General features: G+C 42.1%; 2 protein-coding genes across 2 annotated transcripts; both read right to left on the bottom strand.

Annotated features, from left to right (window-relative positions):
* Positions 1 to 1,394: 1,394 nt before the first annotated feature.
* LOC134207256 (asparagine--tRNA ligase, cytoplasmic-like) lies at positions 1,395 to 13,479 on the bottom strand. Its single transcript, XM_062682976.1, has 3 exons — positions 13,052 to 13,479; positions 2,399 to 3,283; positions 1,395 to 2,298 (listed from the first exon to the last, which is right to left on the bottom strand). The coding sequence occupies exons 1-3, from the start codon at positions 13,477 to 13,479 to the stop codon at positions 1,524 to 1,526; spliced, it is 2,088 nt and encodes a 695-aa protein (XP_062538960.1). The 3' UTR covers positions 1,395 to 1,523.
* Positions 13,480 to 13,691: 212 nt separating this feature from the next.
* Positions 13,692 to 14,345, bottom strand: LOC134207255 (uncharacterized). The gene has a single exon (XM_062682975.1). It carries the CDS (start codon positions 14,343 to 14,345, stop codon positions 13,692 to 13,694), a length of 654 nt encoding a protein of 217 aa, XP_062538959.1.
* Between the last annotated feature and the right edge of the window lie 5,390 nt (positions 14,346 to 19,735).

The following is a 19,735-nucleotide window of genomic DNA, read 5'->3' as shown; positions in this document are numbered from 1 at the left end:
CGTCTGGTCACATTAAGAACAAAACAACTGTATGTAATGTAAGGGGGAGGGGTAGCCGTACGGTAGGATGCGCGGCTACAAAGTAAGACCATGCTGAAGGTGGCTGGGTTCGATTCCCGGTCCGGTCTAAAAAATTTTTGGGTTGGAAATTTTCTCGACTTTCCTGGCCATTAATATCATCATATATTATATATTATGATATACGTATTGTAACTTAACTTAGAGGAGCAGGAACTCATAATCATATAATTTTTTTGTGACGCGCTTATTTTTCCAACTTATGAAGTGTACTGATGTATGCGCTTCAAAAAACAAAGAGTTATTCTATGTGAAAAGATCATGATGGGTTACTCTAATAAATATATCTATATAGGGAAACTGTTCCATTTTCCATCTCACTGGGCATATATTCTTCTCATCGCAAAACAGAGAAATACTCAGCACCATTCTTGTTGCTTCGTTTTTCAAACATGCGTGCTCATAATAACAATATAACATAATAATAACATAATAACAAATAAATAACAAATCAAATACCTTTTTGTTACTTTGTTTTTGATGGGATAGAAATGGGAACTATGAGATGAAGTGCCCCACCATCGAAAAAAAAGTAGGTACATAAGTAGATAAAAGGGATGGTGATATAATCGATCTGATAAGGGAAAGTGGGCAAGATGGCCACCCTAAGCGGTAATCTTTGTAAAATAGTGAAACTCCTACGAATTCTGCTGATTTGTCCATGAAACACCTTTATGATGACCTGCCTTTGACATAAGTATCAATAAACATTGATTAACAACGTTTCAGTATCTTATAAACTGGTTTAAAAAAAAAGTGTTTTCATGATGCCTATATTTACCATATGGGGCGACATGGCCACACCTTCGGGGTAAGACGAGCGAGGACCAAAAAATATATTAAAAGTGTGCTGAATTTATTTAGAACGGGTGACACATTCCTCGTACTTCTAGGGATTATGTTCACATGATGTTTCGCTTGAAAATGGCGTATTCCACGTTGATTTGTTGACCTCTGTCTCTACTGTCTACTGACCTCTGTCTCAATATCTGAAATTGCTCAAATTATTAATGTAGATAGGCTGTAGTTATATAGAAGCCTTGGAAAATATCAATTTGTGCTGAAAAATGAGTAATTTTCGCTTTAAACCTTAAAATTATAAAATAATTCGAAATTCAAACCATCTTTAAATCAATACTTTAAGAACAAGTGAGGTTGCCAAAGTGCTTTTTTTAGTTGTATATCCCTTTTACATTATTGTTAAGAATCCCTCGTAATAGTAATGTGAATATAATGCTCACTCAAGTTATAGGCTAATCAACGTTGGCTGTCTTGCCCCATATGGCGATCTTACCCCACTTTCCCCTACTGTGCAGTTGAAAGCAAATGCTAAGCTCAGAGCCGATTTATTTCACGTCATATCTGTAATCTTATGCGAAAGGGTAACCTCATAGCTTAAGATAGATAATAAATGCTTAAATGGTAGTACACTGTTTCAAAAATATTTAGGGTTTGCATCTTTCCAGGAAACGTGGATACAGACATACCTCTCGAATGTGATATCGGTTCAGCAACCAGCACATGAAGCGCTCCAAGCCAAGACCATATCCTCCGTGGGGCTGCGACCCGTAGACACGCTGATCAACATACCAATAGTACGGCTTGGGGTCAATGCCTTCCCGCTTGTAACCATCCATTAATTCTTGGTAATCCCAGGACCTCATCGATCCTCCGACGATTTCACCCACGTTTGGTAGCAGGACATCGACACTCTCGGTCAACCGTTTATCCTCCGGACACTTGGCCATGTAGAACGATTTAATTTCAGCAGGGAAACGACACAGCATTATTGGTTCATTGATAGTATCGGTCATTTTCCGTTCCGGTCCCTCCGGGATGTCTTCACCAAATTCATAAAACGTTCCATCCTCCTTTGTCACGTTGTTCTCCTTCAACCAAGTGATGGCATCCGAATAGTTCATACGCCGAAACGGGGTCTTAGGCGGAACGAAATTGGGGTTCAGTTCTTTGACCATGTATCCCCATGGTGACTTGAGCACTCGGTCTACGACATCGACCACTAAATCTTCCAAGCGGTCCAACAATTCGTCAAACGAGATGAACGGACATTCAGCTTCAACGTGGCTGTATTCTGCCAAATGACGACGAGTGCGGCTCTGCTCTGCACGGTAGCTTTGTGCAATACAATATACGTCTCCAAGCGACGGCAGACATGTTTCCAGATACAGCTGCGAGCTCTGAGTCAGGAAGGCTTCCTCTCTGAAAAAAGGATCATTGAACAATTGATTGTGACAAATTTAGGATGGAATTTACATGAACTTTGTAAAATTCTATAGGTAACTATAAAAAAAAAACTCACCCAAAATAATTAAGCTTGAACAGGGTAGATCCGCCTTCGACCTGGGTTTGAACCAAAGTCGGTGGCGTTACCTCCGTGTATCCGCGATCATGGTAATGAGCACGGAAAGCTTCCATAATCACATCTCGCATTTTAAGAATTTTGGAAGTGTTCTCGCCACGGATAATTATATGACGGTTATCCAACTGCACATCCGGAAGAGCTTCCTCGTTGAGAATCGCGTCAGCGCCACCAGCCGGAGCCAGACCGATTAGTTCCCAATAATCGACATGCAGCTCGTGACCTCCAGGAGCACTCTTACCCTTTGGTACTTCCTTAAGTGTGCCAAACAGCTGGACGGACGATTCCGTTGACAAAACCAAAGCATTGTAGGTTTGGCACAGCAAATCGTTCAGAACGCACTGCAAGAAACCGGTCCCATCACGGAGCGTTAAAAACATCAAACCCTTTCCCTGCCGTCTCAGCCGATGCACCCATCCGTAGATCTTAACACGAATGTTACGATAATCACCACTCTTGATGATCTTGATCAGCTTGGCTGGCTCCAACGACGGATCCTCTTTGATGGCGATCTTTTTCGCCTCTTCCAAATTTTGCTCACGCTTAACAGCGTCTTGCTCTTCGCGCTTCTGCTTGTCGGCAGACTTGGAGCTCTCCCGGACCCACAGCTTTTGGATCTTCTTCAGCTGTGATTTGGCCGCTACTTCGAATGGCGATTCTGCCTTTTCGCCCTTGGCGTCCACGTAGATGGTCGGAAACGGTTCCTTTCCAGCATGGCGCATAGCCTGGAGGATCGTTTTGAAGGGTTTCTCGGCGGTGCCATCGCCGGATTCGTCGCTACCGTGTTTATCCGAGGTATACAGTTCTTCTGAAAATAATATGAAGACATTTTAGATATGGAAAATTACCAGATTAATCCAAATAATAGCTACAATGGCATTTTCAAAATCGAATATTCACAAAATTAAGACCACCTAACCACCTCGCCTCTCAAAATAGCTAGTACCAAGAGTCAATCTATATACCTTGATCTATACTCTATACCATTCGTTTGCGTCTATTCGCGAAATTTCAACGCCATTAACAAACTTTCCGGAACCCAATACTAAATGCACTTGCGTTTTCAAGGGCACCCCATTCAAAACGGAGTCCACGCACAACTGTCATTTTTATTATTCCAGCTTTGCGACTCCAGAATATTTCACGTGATTATAGTTTTCACCCAGATCGCTTTGAATGCCATTTTTTACAACATCAACATTGAATCCTGTTGCACACTCAGCAATAATAGAGTCGTTTTTCCCGTTTCTAAAAGTTACTGATCCTGTGTGTTTTCGGATCCAGTTTACTATTCAAAAATTTCCGAGTATCATCGCTACTCTATGGTTGGACTCTTTCGGTTTAATCACAATGACCGGACGAGCCTTACGAGTGACCTTTACTTCTTTAGGCGCAGTGACTTTTTTCGTTACTTTAATGTTATTTTTCCCATCATTACTTTTGACAATATCCGCGAAACTAACATTTTCTGGCATTGGAATATCAGATGTAATGCCAACATTTTGTACTATGCGCTTTTTCGTTTTGGGAGTCAAATTAGGCCCCGTAGCTTGCCCCGTAGCCTTTCGCGATGTACCTTGCTGCATTCATTACAGCTACATTTCTACTCGGGTTAAATTTAAAAAATGAGCATTTCACATTTTCCATTTCTTTGCTGATCGATTCTTTGAATATCATCGATCGAATCAGAAATAGACAAAAGTTTCTTTGTCTCTTCATCGAAACGAATGGTATTCGGAACCTGTACATTATGTCCGTCGCAAGATCGACTAGATAGGGCTGCGTAATGGTGAGTTGACATCTGGGAAGGAGCGACCTACACAGCTCTGGTCCTCACAAGTTCCAATCTCACGCTTCCACTGGCTTTCCGATGACAATTGACCGCCAGCTAAGGGTTGCGTACTTAGCTGGTAGTGCAGCCTGGGCACTGTTGTCCTTCTGACATCAGCTAGAGTGAGTGGGTGCGACCAACGGGACCATCGTCCCTAACCCCTAATCCCAAGGCGTTAAGCGACTCGTGCCGAGGGGATGCATGGCCAGGGGGGTGAAATAATGAGCTAGGCTTCTAACGGAGCCTGTGGGGTACCTGGGCACCCTCCACAGTAATTGTCCCTTACCGCGTCATGATGGGCTCTGGCGTGGTGGACCTCTTTTCCCGAGCAACTCGTGGGACCAAAATGGAAAACCAAATCAATTCTTCAATTAGTGGTAGTAGTGTAGGCGACAACCCCTTTGCAAGAGGTGGGTTGTTCAGGTCTCCGCCTAGGAGGCCAGAGGCAATAGTCGGCAGCTCAGTGCGCAGCGCCAGCGTGGGTCACTTAACCATCTCCCAGGTTCCGCCGGTAGAGGTTATAGACGGCCCATGGCTTGTGAAGGCGATGAACCGCAAACGCGATGGACTTTCGGCCTTCGATGTGGCGACGGAACAGCTGGACGCCATCATCGACTTTGCGTCATCGAAGCATAATATCAGTAAAGAACTCAAGAGGAGCTTGCTAAAACTTCGAAAGTCGATGCTGGACGGCAAGCTGGAGAGGGCGATCGGGACGGCCAAGTGTAAGCCCGTGAAATCCGTGGAGTCGAGGTCTACCCAGACTGAGGCCCAAGGATTCGCGGACTCGGGCAAGGTCGAATCGACCGAAAGCGTGCCACCGAAGACGGTGATGCCAAAGTCTACCCAGACTGAGGCTCAAGTATTTGCGGGCACGTCGGGGGTGACTGCTCCAACGGAGCAGACACAAAAACGAGGGAGACAGTCTCCAGGGGATAAGCTCCCTGGGGGCCGCTCCAAAACGCGGAGGGTTACTACCCCGAACAAGGGTAGTGGGGCTGGGAAGCTGAACCCCGGCCAGGTACCTCCAAAACCGGTGGAGGAAGGACCTGGAAAGGTCCGTCCACCAAGGAGAGACGGTGGTAATGGGTTAAGGCAGGCTGAGAGCTCTCAGCCGCACCAGATCAGGGAAATAGAGGGGGATGACGCCTCCTGGACCCTGGTCAAGAACAAGAGGAAACCGAAGACGTCAAGGGCCGAAAAGAAGGCCCAGGCGAATGAGGGTAGCAAGAAGTCTAGAGTAGGCGCCAATCGCTCCAGGGGCGATGCCCTAGTCATCACGGCGGACGAGGCTAAGTACTCGGACGTCTTAAAGGCGATGAGGAGTGACGTCAAGCTCGGTGAACTCGGCGCCGACGTACGTCGAATAAGACGTACCCGGATGGGCGAGACGATCCTCGAGCTGAAGCGGGGCGTCTCGCAAAAGGGCGCCGCCTACAAGAAGTTGGCGGAGGAAGTCCTAGGCGAGACGGTCAAGGTGAGGGCACTCACGACGGAGGTGAATCTAAGGGTTAAAGACCTGGACGAGATCACCGAAGTCGAAGAGCTCGTCACGGCACTGCGGCGACAGTGTGAAGTGGAGACGCCCACCGCAGCCGTTCGGCTACGGAAAGGTCCGGCAGGGACCCAGGTAGCATTGGTTCGGCTATCTGCAGCGGACGCCTCCAAGGTAGTCAAGTTAGGGAGCGTCAAGGTGGGATGGTCGGTGTGCCTTGTGGGCATATACGAGCAACCCGAAATTTGCTTCAAGTGCCTGGAACCGGGGCACAAGCAATGGGACTGCAAAGGTCATGACAGAAGCAATCTCTGCCGACGCTGCGGATTGGAGGGATATAAGGCACAATGCTGCACGAACCCTCCCAATTGTTTGATTTGTTCCAGCAAAGCTGTGAACAGCAAGCACCCCATGGGGGTTCGATGTGCCCGGCGTTTAAGCGTGCTGCAAAATCACAGTGCAGGTAACGCAGCTGGCTTGCTCGGCCTCGCCCGAGTGTTTGGTGTGCGCAGGTTTAGAGGAAACGGCGGAACACGTGTTGTTCGTGTGCTCACGTTTTCGCGCAATGCGTGACCACATGCTTGCCACATGTGGTCTGGACACTACCCCGGACAACCTATTTCGGAGGCGTAGGCACCGCATCGACAAGTCCCTCTGTGTGTTGGCGAATAGACCCTGTCGCAGAAAGGTCAATTTGGGGTGCACGCGGCATCATCATTTTTCATACCAGTCGTGCAGAGGGAAGCAGGCGCGAAGTCGACCCTTCCCACCTTCCGAGGACATAGGGCGTGGTAAGGCCACCTGGAAAGCCAGCAATGTGCTGGCACGATACCATGGTGTTCTTCTAAAAAAGAGAGTCACGGTGTTCGGTGCTGCAAGGACACGCGGCTAACCTCGAGTGTGCGTTGTGCACTGGCCCCCCTTTGAAGCATTTCTTTCTGGTTGTACCGAAAATTGGGCAAGCAAATGAACAACAATAGTGTCGGGTTTTACCTTTAAATATTAACAATTAAACACAAATTTCAATAGCATCAAGTATTTTTTTCAAATCCCTTTTTTTCACTTTTTTTACATTTTTTTCGCACTCCTTTCTACCAACCGTACTCTACACCATTCGTCACAAAACTGAGCTCTTTTTTTCGAAAGACTGTTCAAGTCAGCTCGATTCTGCTCTCCGCTCAAATACAATCTTTGGCTCTCGTTGAGTGTTTCCTGGGGACCAACACCCTAATTAATTGTCTAACACTTTTTGAATATGAATAAAGTTAAACATTCTCATAAATAAGATAACATTATCGAAATGTGAAATATTCATACTTTCTTACATACATAATCTTACTTTCTCGCATGGCGTATTTCGTTCATGTTTTACTCCAATGAAAAGGATGAAATAATTTTAATTCTAATTTTAATATTATCATTATTACTATTATTATTATACTGCTTCCCTACATCCTTCTCCTCCTCTACTCTAAACCATTAGAACATATTTTATAAATTACATTCAATTTTCAATTCTTCATTAAAATATTCCAGGATATAGCAGACAAAGTTCTATAGTCTGAGAAGATAGAAAAGATGTAGAATCACAATAATCATAATAATAAATTGGAACGAGACTTACCAACAATTTTAATGTCATGTACATAAACATAAGAAAACGAATTACAATATTGTTATTTATTCCATTTCGTAATTACATGCACTCAAAAAAAAACTCCGCATTATATTCATCAGTTTACACATGGATTTCTGCAATGGGGGTAGCGAAATGGAGACCATATTTTCGACACATATATTCCATGCGCCCGCATGCATTACATGAGTATTCACACATACTATCCATGTGGGTCATAGTATCCATGTGTGAATTTGTATGCAATTAAGTTAAGTTTTTTTTCTTTTTTTTGTGTCTTTATTAAGGAGACTTTCAGCCCGAGGCTGGCTCGTCTCCGACTCTGATTAAGTATGTGCCTACGCATGATATGCATACAGTCCCTTCCCGATTTTGGCAACACGACCGGATTTTAATGTTGCCAAAATGGGGATGTTGCCAAAAACGGGAAAAAAATTTCATACTAAATTTCAATTTTGTTTTGTTTGCATGATTGAAGCTACATACTTAGAAAATGTACAACAGAGCATGTGGAGTGTGTTTAAATAATGCACGTGCATCATAATTGACATTTTTGCGAAATTATTCATAACTCGGAGATTGTAGTTCAAACAAAATTTGAACAAACTCAAGAATGGTAATCAAACGATAATTTATTAGCCAATTTCATAATACAAATTGAATAATAAATAATATTAATTAAATTAACAATAGCGTCGGCCACGTCCTTACAAAAAATTGTGGTGATAAAAAACGTTTCTATTGTAGGCAAACGTTCTTGTGGTCGGTGTCATTAGGAGTAGAGATGGGCGTTCAGATCCGGAACCGTTAAAATGATCCGGATCTTTGTTGTGAGTGAATGATCCGTAGCTCACTTTTTGAAAGATCCGGTTCACCAGATCAGCAAATTCCTGACTTTTTGGAGGGAAATGTCAAAATGTATGGTTTATCGTGGGTTCTTTACAGGGATGCCAGGGGATATTTTCAAATGTCTTCACAGTCGTGTAAAAATGTCTTCAAATGTCTTCAATATCAAAATTACGATTATCAATGAGAAATTTCAAAATCCAACAGGTTTGTAATTTCAAGCATCTCCTTGTTTTTTGTAGCATTAACACTCAAATTGTTAGAATTCAAGAGAATATTCCTTCAAATCTTCACGAATAAGGGCAGTAAATTTCCCTTCGATTTTCCTAATGAATCTAACGGATTTTTCTAACTGAATTTCCATGTGGAATTCCTCTGAGTTTCTTTTTTAAGAATTCCCTGAAGGTATTAGGAAGAATTTCCACAAGATTTTCTGAAGAAATTTCTGCCTGATGGATTTTTCGGAAGAATTCTTAAAGAAACTCCTAAAAGGTACGGAGGAATTGCTGTTAGAACATCTAAAGGATTTTCTGAAGGAACTTCCAGAAAAATTTCTAAAGGAACTTCCGGGTGATATGCTATTTCCATTAGCATGGAACTTGCGGAGGAATTGCAGAAGAATTTTCAGGAGGAATTCAGGAGGGATTTTCTGGAGGAATTACTGAAGGATTTTCTAGAGGAATTACTGAAGGATTTTCTAGAGGAATTACTGAAGGATTTTCCCGAAGAATTCCTGAAGGATTTTCCTGAGCAATTACTGAAAGGATTTCCAGTGGAGCTCCTGAAGAAACTTCCGGAGAAACTTCTGGATAACTTTTTGGAGGAACTTCCTGAGGTATTGCTGCAGGAATTTCCGAAAGAATTGCTGGAGGAAATAACAGATAAATTTCGGAGTATATTTCAGAGGTACTATTGGAGAATCTTTCGGCAACATACTTGGAGAATCATCAAGAGGAATTCCTGGAGAAGAATTTCCGAACGAATGCCGGCAGGAGTTTTGAGAGGCATTGCAGGAAGAACCGGTGGAGGAAGTCGTGCAAGAAACAATTTGTGGAGGAACGACTGGAGAAACGACTGGAGGTATTTCCGACAGAATTCTTCGAGGATCCTACGGAGAAATTTCTGGACGAACTTATGGAGAAGCTCCTAGAAATACTTTTAAACGAATTTCTGGAGAAATTTCCTGATGTGGTATATGGAAAATCCGAAGAGACATCCCTAGAATTTCAAATATACGAATCCGGAGTACATCCCACGAAAATTTAGACAAATTTCTTGTGGAAATGAAAAAGAATTCGTTGTGGTAGTTCAGGTGATCTCCCCGCAAGAACTTAGACAAAATCTTGTGGAAAATGACACGAATCTCCCGTTTAAATTGTGGAGGAATTCCTTTATTTGCCCATACGAAAAGATCAGATGAATTATGAAGAAATAAAAAAAAACTGTCTTTTTTGCCGTTCAGATCAAATAAGATCGGTTGGTTCAGAACGTAATGGTTCAGATGCAATGATCGAAGTCCTTTTTAACAGACACGTCGAAAACGCCACCGCTTCCAAGGAAAATTTTAACAAATGCTGCAATCGTAAATTTTTGAATCAGCACACAAAAAGTACGCATAAAAAAGTACGTTTGACGTCTAAAATGTGTTGAAGTTGTCAACCTTATCAATCGTCAAGTCGAGTCAAGTACGAGACACTGAAGACGGCCTTACTGTTGAGGTCGAAATACGTATCTGTCAAGATACAATTAAGTGGTGGAATTCAATGGGATTGTATTAACTCGTCTTATGACAAGCTTATCAACCGGCCAGTGTAAATGTGTTTTGGCGTTCAAGATTTTATGCCCGGGACATTAGCTTATTATGTATAACTTTTGTAATATTTATATACTCTGCATATAGAAGTCGCAGGATTTATAAGTTAGTATTCAAATTATATTTTCTATTCACTGGCTTATTGTTTTTTTCTCCTTTATTTAAGTGATTTTTTAATTTTAAAACTAAGTTCATCATTAGCTTATTGATTGTCTTCAAGTACCTTTAAATAAGAAGATATGTCTTCAAATATTTTGAAAAGTCTTCAAAATGTCTTCATGCAATAAATGTCTTCACAGAGATTCAAATGTCTTCAAATTGAAGACATGTCTTCAAATCTGGCATCACTGGTTCTTTATACATGTAATATTAGCTTGTGAGCTAGAGAGTGATGAAATTTTTGTATGTACGGGTCAAAAGCATGGTTCTGAATGACAACCGTTTCACCATTTTGCATTCTACTTACGTATTATTCTAAAGATCCGATCCGTATGAAAGATCCGGATCATTAGATTGAACGACCCAGATCTGATCCGTTCAACGAAGTGACCCGTTTTGCCCATTTCCAATTAGGAGTAAAGTTCTGTGCACAATTTTCGCTGAAATTATGTAAAAAATGAGCACAAGGCATAAGACATTCCATTGTTTTAGAAAATGGTAACGGAAATTTGCATTCTGCACATTGGTCAAGCGTATCCAATGTAGTGTGAGTATGGATGAACTACACTCGACTACAGTTCTCCCTGCACTACTTTAAGGACATAGTTGGAAGAGTACCACGATGGCAGTCAAGATGGCACCGGACCTTCCACGGGTCAACCCCACACCTCCCGCACCCCTCTCCCACCAGCATTCGAATGCTTCGAACAGCATCGAACAAAAGTTTAATATTCAAATTACTAACCTGTTCACAGCATATTTATTTACTTCCCGTGATAATGAACATGTTTATCCAAAGAGTCCTATGTATTTCGGCTCGAATAATATCATGAATCAGCAGTTTCGTGCCAATTTATTACCCGTTCGCGATTTGGTGGGTTTATCACTGCACTTCACTTCTTCTCAAAGGGGACTGAAAATATTAAGTACTCACTTCTCCGCACATGAACACCCCAAAATGTTGATGGAATGCAAGTTAAACATCAATTTTCGAAATCAGTCACTTGTTTAAACCGAAAACTTAATATAAACTGCTATTTTTGCCCGAAAAAAGCGATTAAAAACTGATCGTGGAGCGAATGTAAACAACGGCACCAGCAGCAGCAAACTAATAAACAGGGTGGTTCAATAAATAATTTTGCTCCGCCACGCTCAGTCGATTATGATTTATAATTTGGGTGTTATGCGATGGTTTGGGCTGGTTTGATTAGAGGCTGTACAGGTTTGTATGACAGTTGATATGGCGAGGATGAATTTTATATTATTCTGATTCTGGCATTCCGTCATTGGGCGATGGCGAGGGGGGAGACCATATGACTGGATGAAATATTCAAGAGCTTCAGCTCCATAGACAATCCATATAGAATGGTCGTTCTAATAGTTGGGAGTCGATTTTAAGCGTGGTTGCGAATCTTTAGAATGATCAATTGGCTTCTCAGAAGGCATCAGAGAAACGTGCAATTCAACAAAATACCCAGAATTTGTCTGTGATATCTAATACCCCATGGGACGGAATCGAGTGAGCGTGGTGGTGCTGGGTCGTTTTTATAACCACCCTACTAATATTCTTTGTTTTTTTTATAAATACGATACCAATACTACTACAGTATATGACAGTTTTTATTGTAGCAATACTTTCAAAGCTTTGTTTTGGTACTCAACCCACCTTCACCTTAATTTTCATAACTTTGAAAAGATGGAAGAATCCTACATCAGACTGAGGTGGGTAGCAAAGCAGATTGGACTAGTCATTAACACGTTGCAGACGAAGTAGGATCAAGAGAAGACAACGGCCATTCACCACGAGGTTGTATCATTGGAGACAAAATCAAGGTTGTTGAAGAACTCGTGTACTAGGGCTCACTTGACCTCCGATAACGATACCAGCAAACAAAACTCGGAGACATAACGTGGCAGGAAATCGTACGTACTTTGGACTCCAAAATACACTCCGGTCGAAAATGGTTCTCTACAACGATCCGCCAGGCACAAGAAGGCGAGGTGTGCAGCGATCAAGGTGGATCGATCAGGTGGAAGACGATTTATGGACCGTCCGTAGACTGCGTGACTGGTAACGTACAACAGTGGACGGAGACGCCTGTTATGTACCACAGAGGCCACTCCGGCCTTAGGCTGAATAAATAATAATAAAACCACGTGTGACGCATCACTCGCCTATCGAATCAGTTAGAATTACACCAGCGATCTCATGGGAACTTCACAGGAGGTACTCCACTTCTGATACTTCGCCATCACAAACAGAACACTCGAGAGCAGGCATTGGAAGTGTGAGTGATTGACCTATTCTTGCAATCGTTGCATCCATAGCCAATGAGTGAACTGCCTTGCTCAGATGAATGCCAAATAACGAGTAGGGGCGATCGTTGCTGTGATAAACAATGAGCAACACCGTCTAACAAGCCAAGTGGGCTTCATGTGCATGCGGTTAGCGACGTCAATCGTCTAGACGCGTGTGCTGTGGAGTGTGGTTTCGATTCCCGCCCCGGTAAGGAGAAAACTTTTCGTAAAGCGAGAAGTTCTCCATTGGTAAGTTTGACGCGGTGGAACCCTCTTTTAGCAGTTCATCAAGCGGTTGGCGTAGTGTACGCATTTCTCGAATGTACCTTCCATAATAATTTATCGCACCTAAATACGATCGGAGTGTGGATACATCGTGAGGCGGAGGCATGTTTATGATTGCCTTATTTGGGTCCGGGCGTGTGCCTTCAGAATCCAGAAGATGGCCCAAATACTTCACCTGATGCATGAAAAAGCGACACTTTTAAAGCTTCACCGTGAAGCCATATTCTTACAAACGCTGTAGGACAAGGTACAAATTCCGCTTGTGTTCATCGGCATTCCGGCCGCCGATCAAAATATCGTCGAGATATGGGCTTGTACCTGGGATACCGCTCAGCATGGCATCCATAATCTGCTGGAACGCTCCAGGTGCAGTCTTCACACCGGGAGACAGACGGTTGAAGCGGTATAGACCCTTGTGGGTGTTGATTGTAACCAGTTTTTTGCTTTCCTCATCGACCTCAACTTGCAAATACGCATCTGATAAGTCAATATGACTGAATACCGTGCATTGCGCCATGCGATTGAAGATGTCATCCGGAAGTGGTAATGGGTAGCTGTTCGATTCAAGGGCGTTGTTCAATCCGGTGGAAAAGTCCGCGCAGATGCGAACAGATCGATCCGGCTTGCGGGCCACAATTTTTAGCTGCCCAATCTGCATAGGCTACCGGTGTGATGATGCCTGAGTCTTCCAGTCGCTTCAATTCGTCCTCATTGCTCCGACATTGATTCAATTTTGTTTCGAAATGATGGTTGCATCGGAGCCCGAGTCCAGCTGCAGTTCAACTGGAACTCCGTTGATAGCCGTCTCCACGTATCGCCAGAGTGTCGGATTTCTTGCCACCAAACTTTTCCTTCTTATGGTGCCTGCCATTAGGAGAATTCAGCAGCTCCGACGGTGTGGGAAGATTGACTACCGATAAGAACGGTGTCTTTTTTCAAGTTGATCAAACTTTTGCACTCTTCCACTACTTTTTCCAGAGTGATATCCTGCGTTTCGTTGATTTTCGAAAGCAGGCGCATCCGTATGTCAGCATCTTTGGGTGAACGTAAACCACACACGAAAATAAGGCATATGAATTGGTCTTCTTTGAGCTCCTGCAGCTTGAAGTCAACACAAGCTCGGTTGACTTTGCAGAAGTAGGAGATAAAATCTTCGTTTTCGTCTTTCGCCGTCTGCAGGCACTGATATCGGCGATGGAAAGTTGAAACAGCACTACCAAAAATGGTTTTTAATTTGGCAACCGTTTCCTCGAAGGAATACTCCTTTGAAAGCTTCGGAAGAATGAATGAAGTGTACCTTTCATGTCCGGCGGGATTGAGTTTTCGAAGCAGCAGTCGTGCTTTCGGGTCGTCGTCTAATTTGGAAGCATCCTTCTCGAAGAGGTCCGCATACCTGGAGAACCAAGCGTCGAAAGAGGATCCCTTCTCCAAATCGTAAGCGAATTCCGTGATATTACTCGCTAGGGAGTCCAATATTAGCTCGTTCCGACTGGTATTCTGGATATTCCCCTGGATGCTTGCCATTTATTCTGCCATACGGGTCATCAACGAGTGTTGATTGTTGAGCAGCTGTAGGATAGTTTCCTTGAACGGCTGATCCCCAGTCGAACTTGCTGCACCGGGTGTAGGTCCAAGCATGATGAAAACGATACTCGCGACGCGATTGTTTTGATACGATCGTTTTTTTTTCACGAAAAAAAACCGGCTCGACTTTTTACCGACTCGTCGCCACTTTGTTACGACGTGAGGATAGTCGAGAGAGATAACGTAACAACAATAAACTTTATTTGTACTCATAATTACATTAATTAAAGAACATATAAAAATGTGCAACCGGCGTGTTCTGAAGTTGTAGCCTCGCTTCTTGACGTGACGTGCATCAGCATCCGGTTGAGTGTCAACTGTCAGTTGGCTTTCGGGTGACAGCCGTAGATAAAGGCGAATAGGGTGGTACTTCAACAATAACAATAATGTAGTTCTTGATGTTGCTAAGCATCGGCATCGCTTCAGGACCATGGTGCACAGCTTCACTTATGTATCGGATGTACAGGTATTGGTCATACTAAGTCACATCAGGTATATATGCATGGTGGTAGGTATAATATCGTGTTACGAGCAGTAGATGCATATATGTATTGGTGTCACTGGAAGGTGTAGGTAATGATAGGGTAAAACGACCTATTATGGAGGGGTAAAGCACCGTGTCGAAACAAAATTGATTACAAAAATTCTTCAAAAATTACCTGTTGGTCGACTTCCACATTGTAGTAGTTGAATAGGATGCTAGTTAACGATAGTTTCGTAAATATTACGTCAATTGTACTGAAATTATGTTATTTTGTTTTTATCACAATAAAACAAACTACCGCAATAATAAGACGCAGTTGCCTATCGTTGCTATATTTTTTGAAGGTCAGTCCTATTGTTGCGGTATTGCATGTAATTCTTATGGAGAGCGATACCGCAACAATAGGACCTTAGCATTACCGCAATAATAGGCTCAAAGGATTCAAATTTTTAACGAAAAATGATGATTTTTCATCGTTTAGAAAGGAATTTTGCCAAACAAAAGCTGTTCTAGTCGTTAATCCGAAGAGTTTTAGCGTACCCACAATTGTTTGCGATGGTATTATATCCAGAATGGACTTCTTTAACACTACCGCAACATTAGGGCATACCACAACGATAGGACGTTTTACCCTATATACGACTAGCAACGCGATACTCGAGGCGGTTGGAGAGCTATAGTGATTGCGGAAGGTTGACTCAGGAGGCACGTCCCGAGACGGATTAAATTCGGCTGATAATCTATCGTCCGAATCGCAGACGATACAAAATGGCGACGAGAATCAAAATTGGTGAGTGAAAAAAAATAGTTATGGAGAAAAATGGATTGAAATTATAATTCGAATGAAAACGTTTGATGAGAAAATGTAAAACGATTGCATGTGGCGTAAAGAAAAAATCAGTGAGTATTTTTTTGGAAATGGCGCAAATAAATCTAGTGAGTTTGGAAAAAAAAGATGGCCGACATATGAGTGGAAAGTAATTGGAAAATTTTGCAGGGTAAAGTTACTTCGTGGAAAAGCATGTCGTGTCTTGACAAGAATATCAGAAGCATTACACCTACATGTGTGTATGATGTTGATAGACAAGATCGCTTCTAGTTATGGTGAGCTATCTTGGCCTTTGTGATTATTTTGTAAAAGTCTACGTGAGTCTTGATCTACGTGATACCGTGTGAGTAAGATGAAAGATCTACGTGTATGGTATTCTTCTACGTGTAGAGTAGAGTGGGGCAAGAATGCGCGTGGGGTAAGAGTACGTTTTCGATTTTTTGTAGTAATAAAAAAGATAAACTAGCAGCACTGCATCAGTTTGGTAGGTATTCTGACCAACTATTTTCATGTGTAATTGTAAACGATTTGAATAAACAACAAGGGAGATATGGAGTTAGATAACTTTTTGGTCATTTTGCTAAAAATAATTGGATTTCCGCAACTAGTATTTCATTACCATATATATGTTCAATCAAGTGAACATTATACCATTTCGATAACCTTTTGTATAGAGTACTTTATGGTACAGAACACCAATCCGGTTGGTTTTCCAAGAAATCAAAACCATTACTTGAATAATTTTTGGGACTGTGGGGTAAAAGTACGCAGGAACCGGTGGGGCAAGAGTACGCATATGAATCTTCAAGTTATGATGTCAAACCCGTATCTCCGGCCAAAATAAGACTTCTTCCAAAGCGTAAAGATCCACAACTAAGAAAAAAGGGACAGAATTTGAAATTATCACAAGTTTTTAGGATATCTTGAAGTAATTCGGTGTTAGAAAGGACTTAGTGAACAAAGCACTGAAGCGAAATAATGAAATTGTATTAGGACTTGTTGTAAACCTAAACATAGTACGAAAACACAATTTCATCTAAATGATAATTTCATTTAATCAAAAGAAACATTCATAAATTACGCAACGTTTAGCTGGAAGGGGTTGTGAGATGTGTGACGATCCATATTATTTTTAGAGGATTCATACAAATAGTGTAAGATAGGGGGGGGAGGGGTTATGAAATTGCCAAATTTTACGTTACGTGATTGGTGGACTTTCTTTAAGGAAAATGCCTTTGTATATGCCACGCGAAACCTGATATATATTTTTACCTCTGTAGTTTTTTGTATATATAAAAAACAATGGTTTTTCGAATGAAAGTGCACATTTTTAGGACCCCCTCCCCCTTTAAGAGTTACGTATTCTATAAACATTCCCTAATATATGCTCATTAAACATCAATTAAATGTTTTTAACTCTTATTTGTGTTAATATATACTTAAAGCACATGATTGGATAAATGCGTACTCTTACCCCACCCGATGCGCACTTTTACCCCACCGGTGGGGTAAGAGTGCGTTTTTCACTTGTCTTGCAATAAGGGTTCTACTAAAACGAATCTCAATAATTTCAATATTTTTTCCACTGTGTAGCATAAAGGAAGAGTATATGAATCATCGACACTGATTTGATGTGCAGAAGCTTGCTTCATACGGGCCACATGATCGATTGAAAACTAAGTGCGTACTCTTGCCCCACTCTACTCTATATGATCGGAGACTATTGTATGTGTGATTAAAGATGTAACGGTAAACTTCCTTCGTGCGACTCGTTTTGAGAATCTGCGTGCAGCCATATACAAAAGCTATACTTCGTAAAAAAACCCATATTAATCCACCTAGCGTTGGTGGTGCCTTTCTCGCATTTAGTTAAGACACCAACCTTATATGGGGTTTATATGGTCCAATGTACCATTTTCTTCATAACTTTGAAACGCAATGACCAATAGTTATGAAATTCAATAGTGATCAACAAGGCTTTGTCCCCTGTCGAATGAAACTTGTTGCGAGAAAATCGGTTAAAGATTACTATATGAAAAGTTGTCTAATGTTTTTCTTAGCTTTTGTGCACACACATACACACACATACACACATACATACACACATACATACACACGGACAGACAGACATGTGCTCAGCTCCTCGAGCTTAGTCGATTGGTATGTAACACTACGGGTCTCAGAGACTTCTATAAAAAGTTCGTTTTCGGAGTGAAATGATAGCCTTTCGGTACAACTTAGTTGCTCGAGAAAGGCAAAAAGTAGAATTTGTGTGATTAGGAAAAAGCTTGAAAAAAACTTGAAGTTTTTTTCTCTTTCTCTTCGTGAAATAACAGATGCAGCTGCAATGCCGGCGTTCAAATCCGGAACTGATCTTAGAAGTGATTGGTTGAAGTGGCGTAGAGCGTTTGAACGGTTCATAGTGGCAAACGGTGTCGAAGACGATGACGATAAATACAATCTGTTGTTAGTGTTAGGAGGAATTGAACTGCAGACGTATTATGACAAAGTCGAGAAGCTCCATGTTGGAATCCCAACTGGAGAAGGAAGTTCAGATATAATAGTACTCAAATATGAGTCAGCAACTCTGTCATTGGAGAAGTACTTTGCACCTCAGCTCAATAAACGTTTCGAGAGACACATGTTTCGAGCGTTGAAGCAAGATGTAAGCGAGAGCTTCGATGATTTTGTCTTCAGATTGAGAGAACAGGCAAACCGCTGCAAATTTGTTGGCATCGACGATATGATTGTTGACCAAATCATAGAAGGTTATAGCTCTGTCGAGGTGAGAAAAAATGTTAACAGAGGAGAAGAATCTCTCTGAAACATTGATGATAGGTCGAACGATTGAAAATGTGCAAAAAGCAGACTAAACAATACAATTCCTCACCTTCCGGATTGGAAGGGACAGCACTGGTTCAGAAAGTTTTCGATAGAGAAACGCCCTCGACTTCAGGTTAATCATTTCAGAGCAATGCCAGGAAGTGTTACAATTGTGGTCGATATGGACATCGCCAAAGATGTTCAGAGATGTGCGGCTAGAGAGCGAAGTGTCATAATTGCGGGACAAAAGGTCACTTCAGATCTGTTGCCAGAAAAGGTCTACGGAACCTCGAAACAGTTCAAAAAGCGTAGAGTACGCGATCGAAAATTGTGAACCGAAATCCAGCAGGGTGTTTTATGTAAGCCAGGATGATGACGTCAGAGTATTGACATTCCTTGTAGGAGGGGGACAATTATGGTGGTGATTCTGGATCTCAGCGAATATAATGAAAGAGTGCACATACAAGAAGATGAAGGAGTCTGGTGCTAGATGTTGAACAGAGGGATGCGCTAGTATGAATCCAAGTTCAGGAGTTTCGCTTCGAAGGAAAAAATTGTTTTCGATCGCATTCGAAGCAGAAGTCACGACACCGGGGAAGAAGATATATCACTTCCTTGTAGCGCCAAGGGCAGTCCAACCTATTGAGCAAATCAACCGCTTATGCTCTTGGAGTACTAAAGATCGGCTCACAATATTAATAGTAAACGAGGGTCGTCAAGCTCAATTGAATTTCCGAAAATTCGGAGGTGGCTCTGAAAATTCAAATCGACGAAACGGTTATTCCAGTAGCTCAAGCTGCTAGGCGTCTACCGATAGCTATGGCAGATGTCGAGAAGGTAATCTAAATTGAGAAAATGTGAAAACAACAAATCGGTACTTATTCAAAGGACGTATTGATTTTGTAAACAAAGAAACGTCGATTTGTCTCTGATGCCTCCACGCAAAACCACCAACAGGTGCCGAAGGCTTCCCAATCTGTCTGTGGTGATGGTTTGCGTCAGATGCTGTAGTGTTGATATCTTTGTTTACAAAATCACACTTCTTTGAAAATACCGAAAATACTGAATAAACATAAATTAATAAAAAAATCGATCAAATTGAACAGGTCATTCAGGAGTTATTGGATAAAGGCATAATCGAAAGGGCTGACGGTCCTTTGACTTGGGTGTCCTCACTTGAGCCAATCCGAAAGA

This window comes from Armigeres subalbatus, chromosome 1, assembly GCF_024139115.2.
Source record: "Armigeres subalbatus isolate Guangzhou_Male chromosome 1, GZ_Asu_2, whole genome shotgun sequence".
Classification (NCBI taxonomy): domain Eukaryota; kingdom Metazoa; phylum Arthropoda; class Insecta; order Diptera; family Culicidae; genus Armigeres; species Armigeres subalbatus.
This window is presented reverse-complemented; position numbering and strand designations above follow the sequence as displayed.

Bases quoted from the DNA above. Each gene is read 5' to 3' on its own strand.
- LOC134207256 (XM_062682976.1), bottom strand. From the start codon at position 13,479: ATGCAGATTGGGCAGCTAAAAATTGTGGCCCGCAAGCCGGATCGATCT. The intron at 3,284-13,051 runs GTAAGAATATGG...TATCTAAAATGT, and splicing joins TACCTTGTCCTACAGCGTTT to CTTCATATTATTTTCAGAAG. The intron at 2,299-2,398 runs GTGAGTTTTTTT...TCCTTTTTTCAG, and splicing joins TTCAAGCTTAATTATTTTGG to AGAGGAAGCCTTCCTGACTC.
- LOC134207255 (XM_062682975.1), bottom strand. From the start codon at position 14,345: ATGGCAAGCATCCAGGGGAATATCCAGAATACCAGTCGGAACGAGCTA.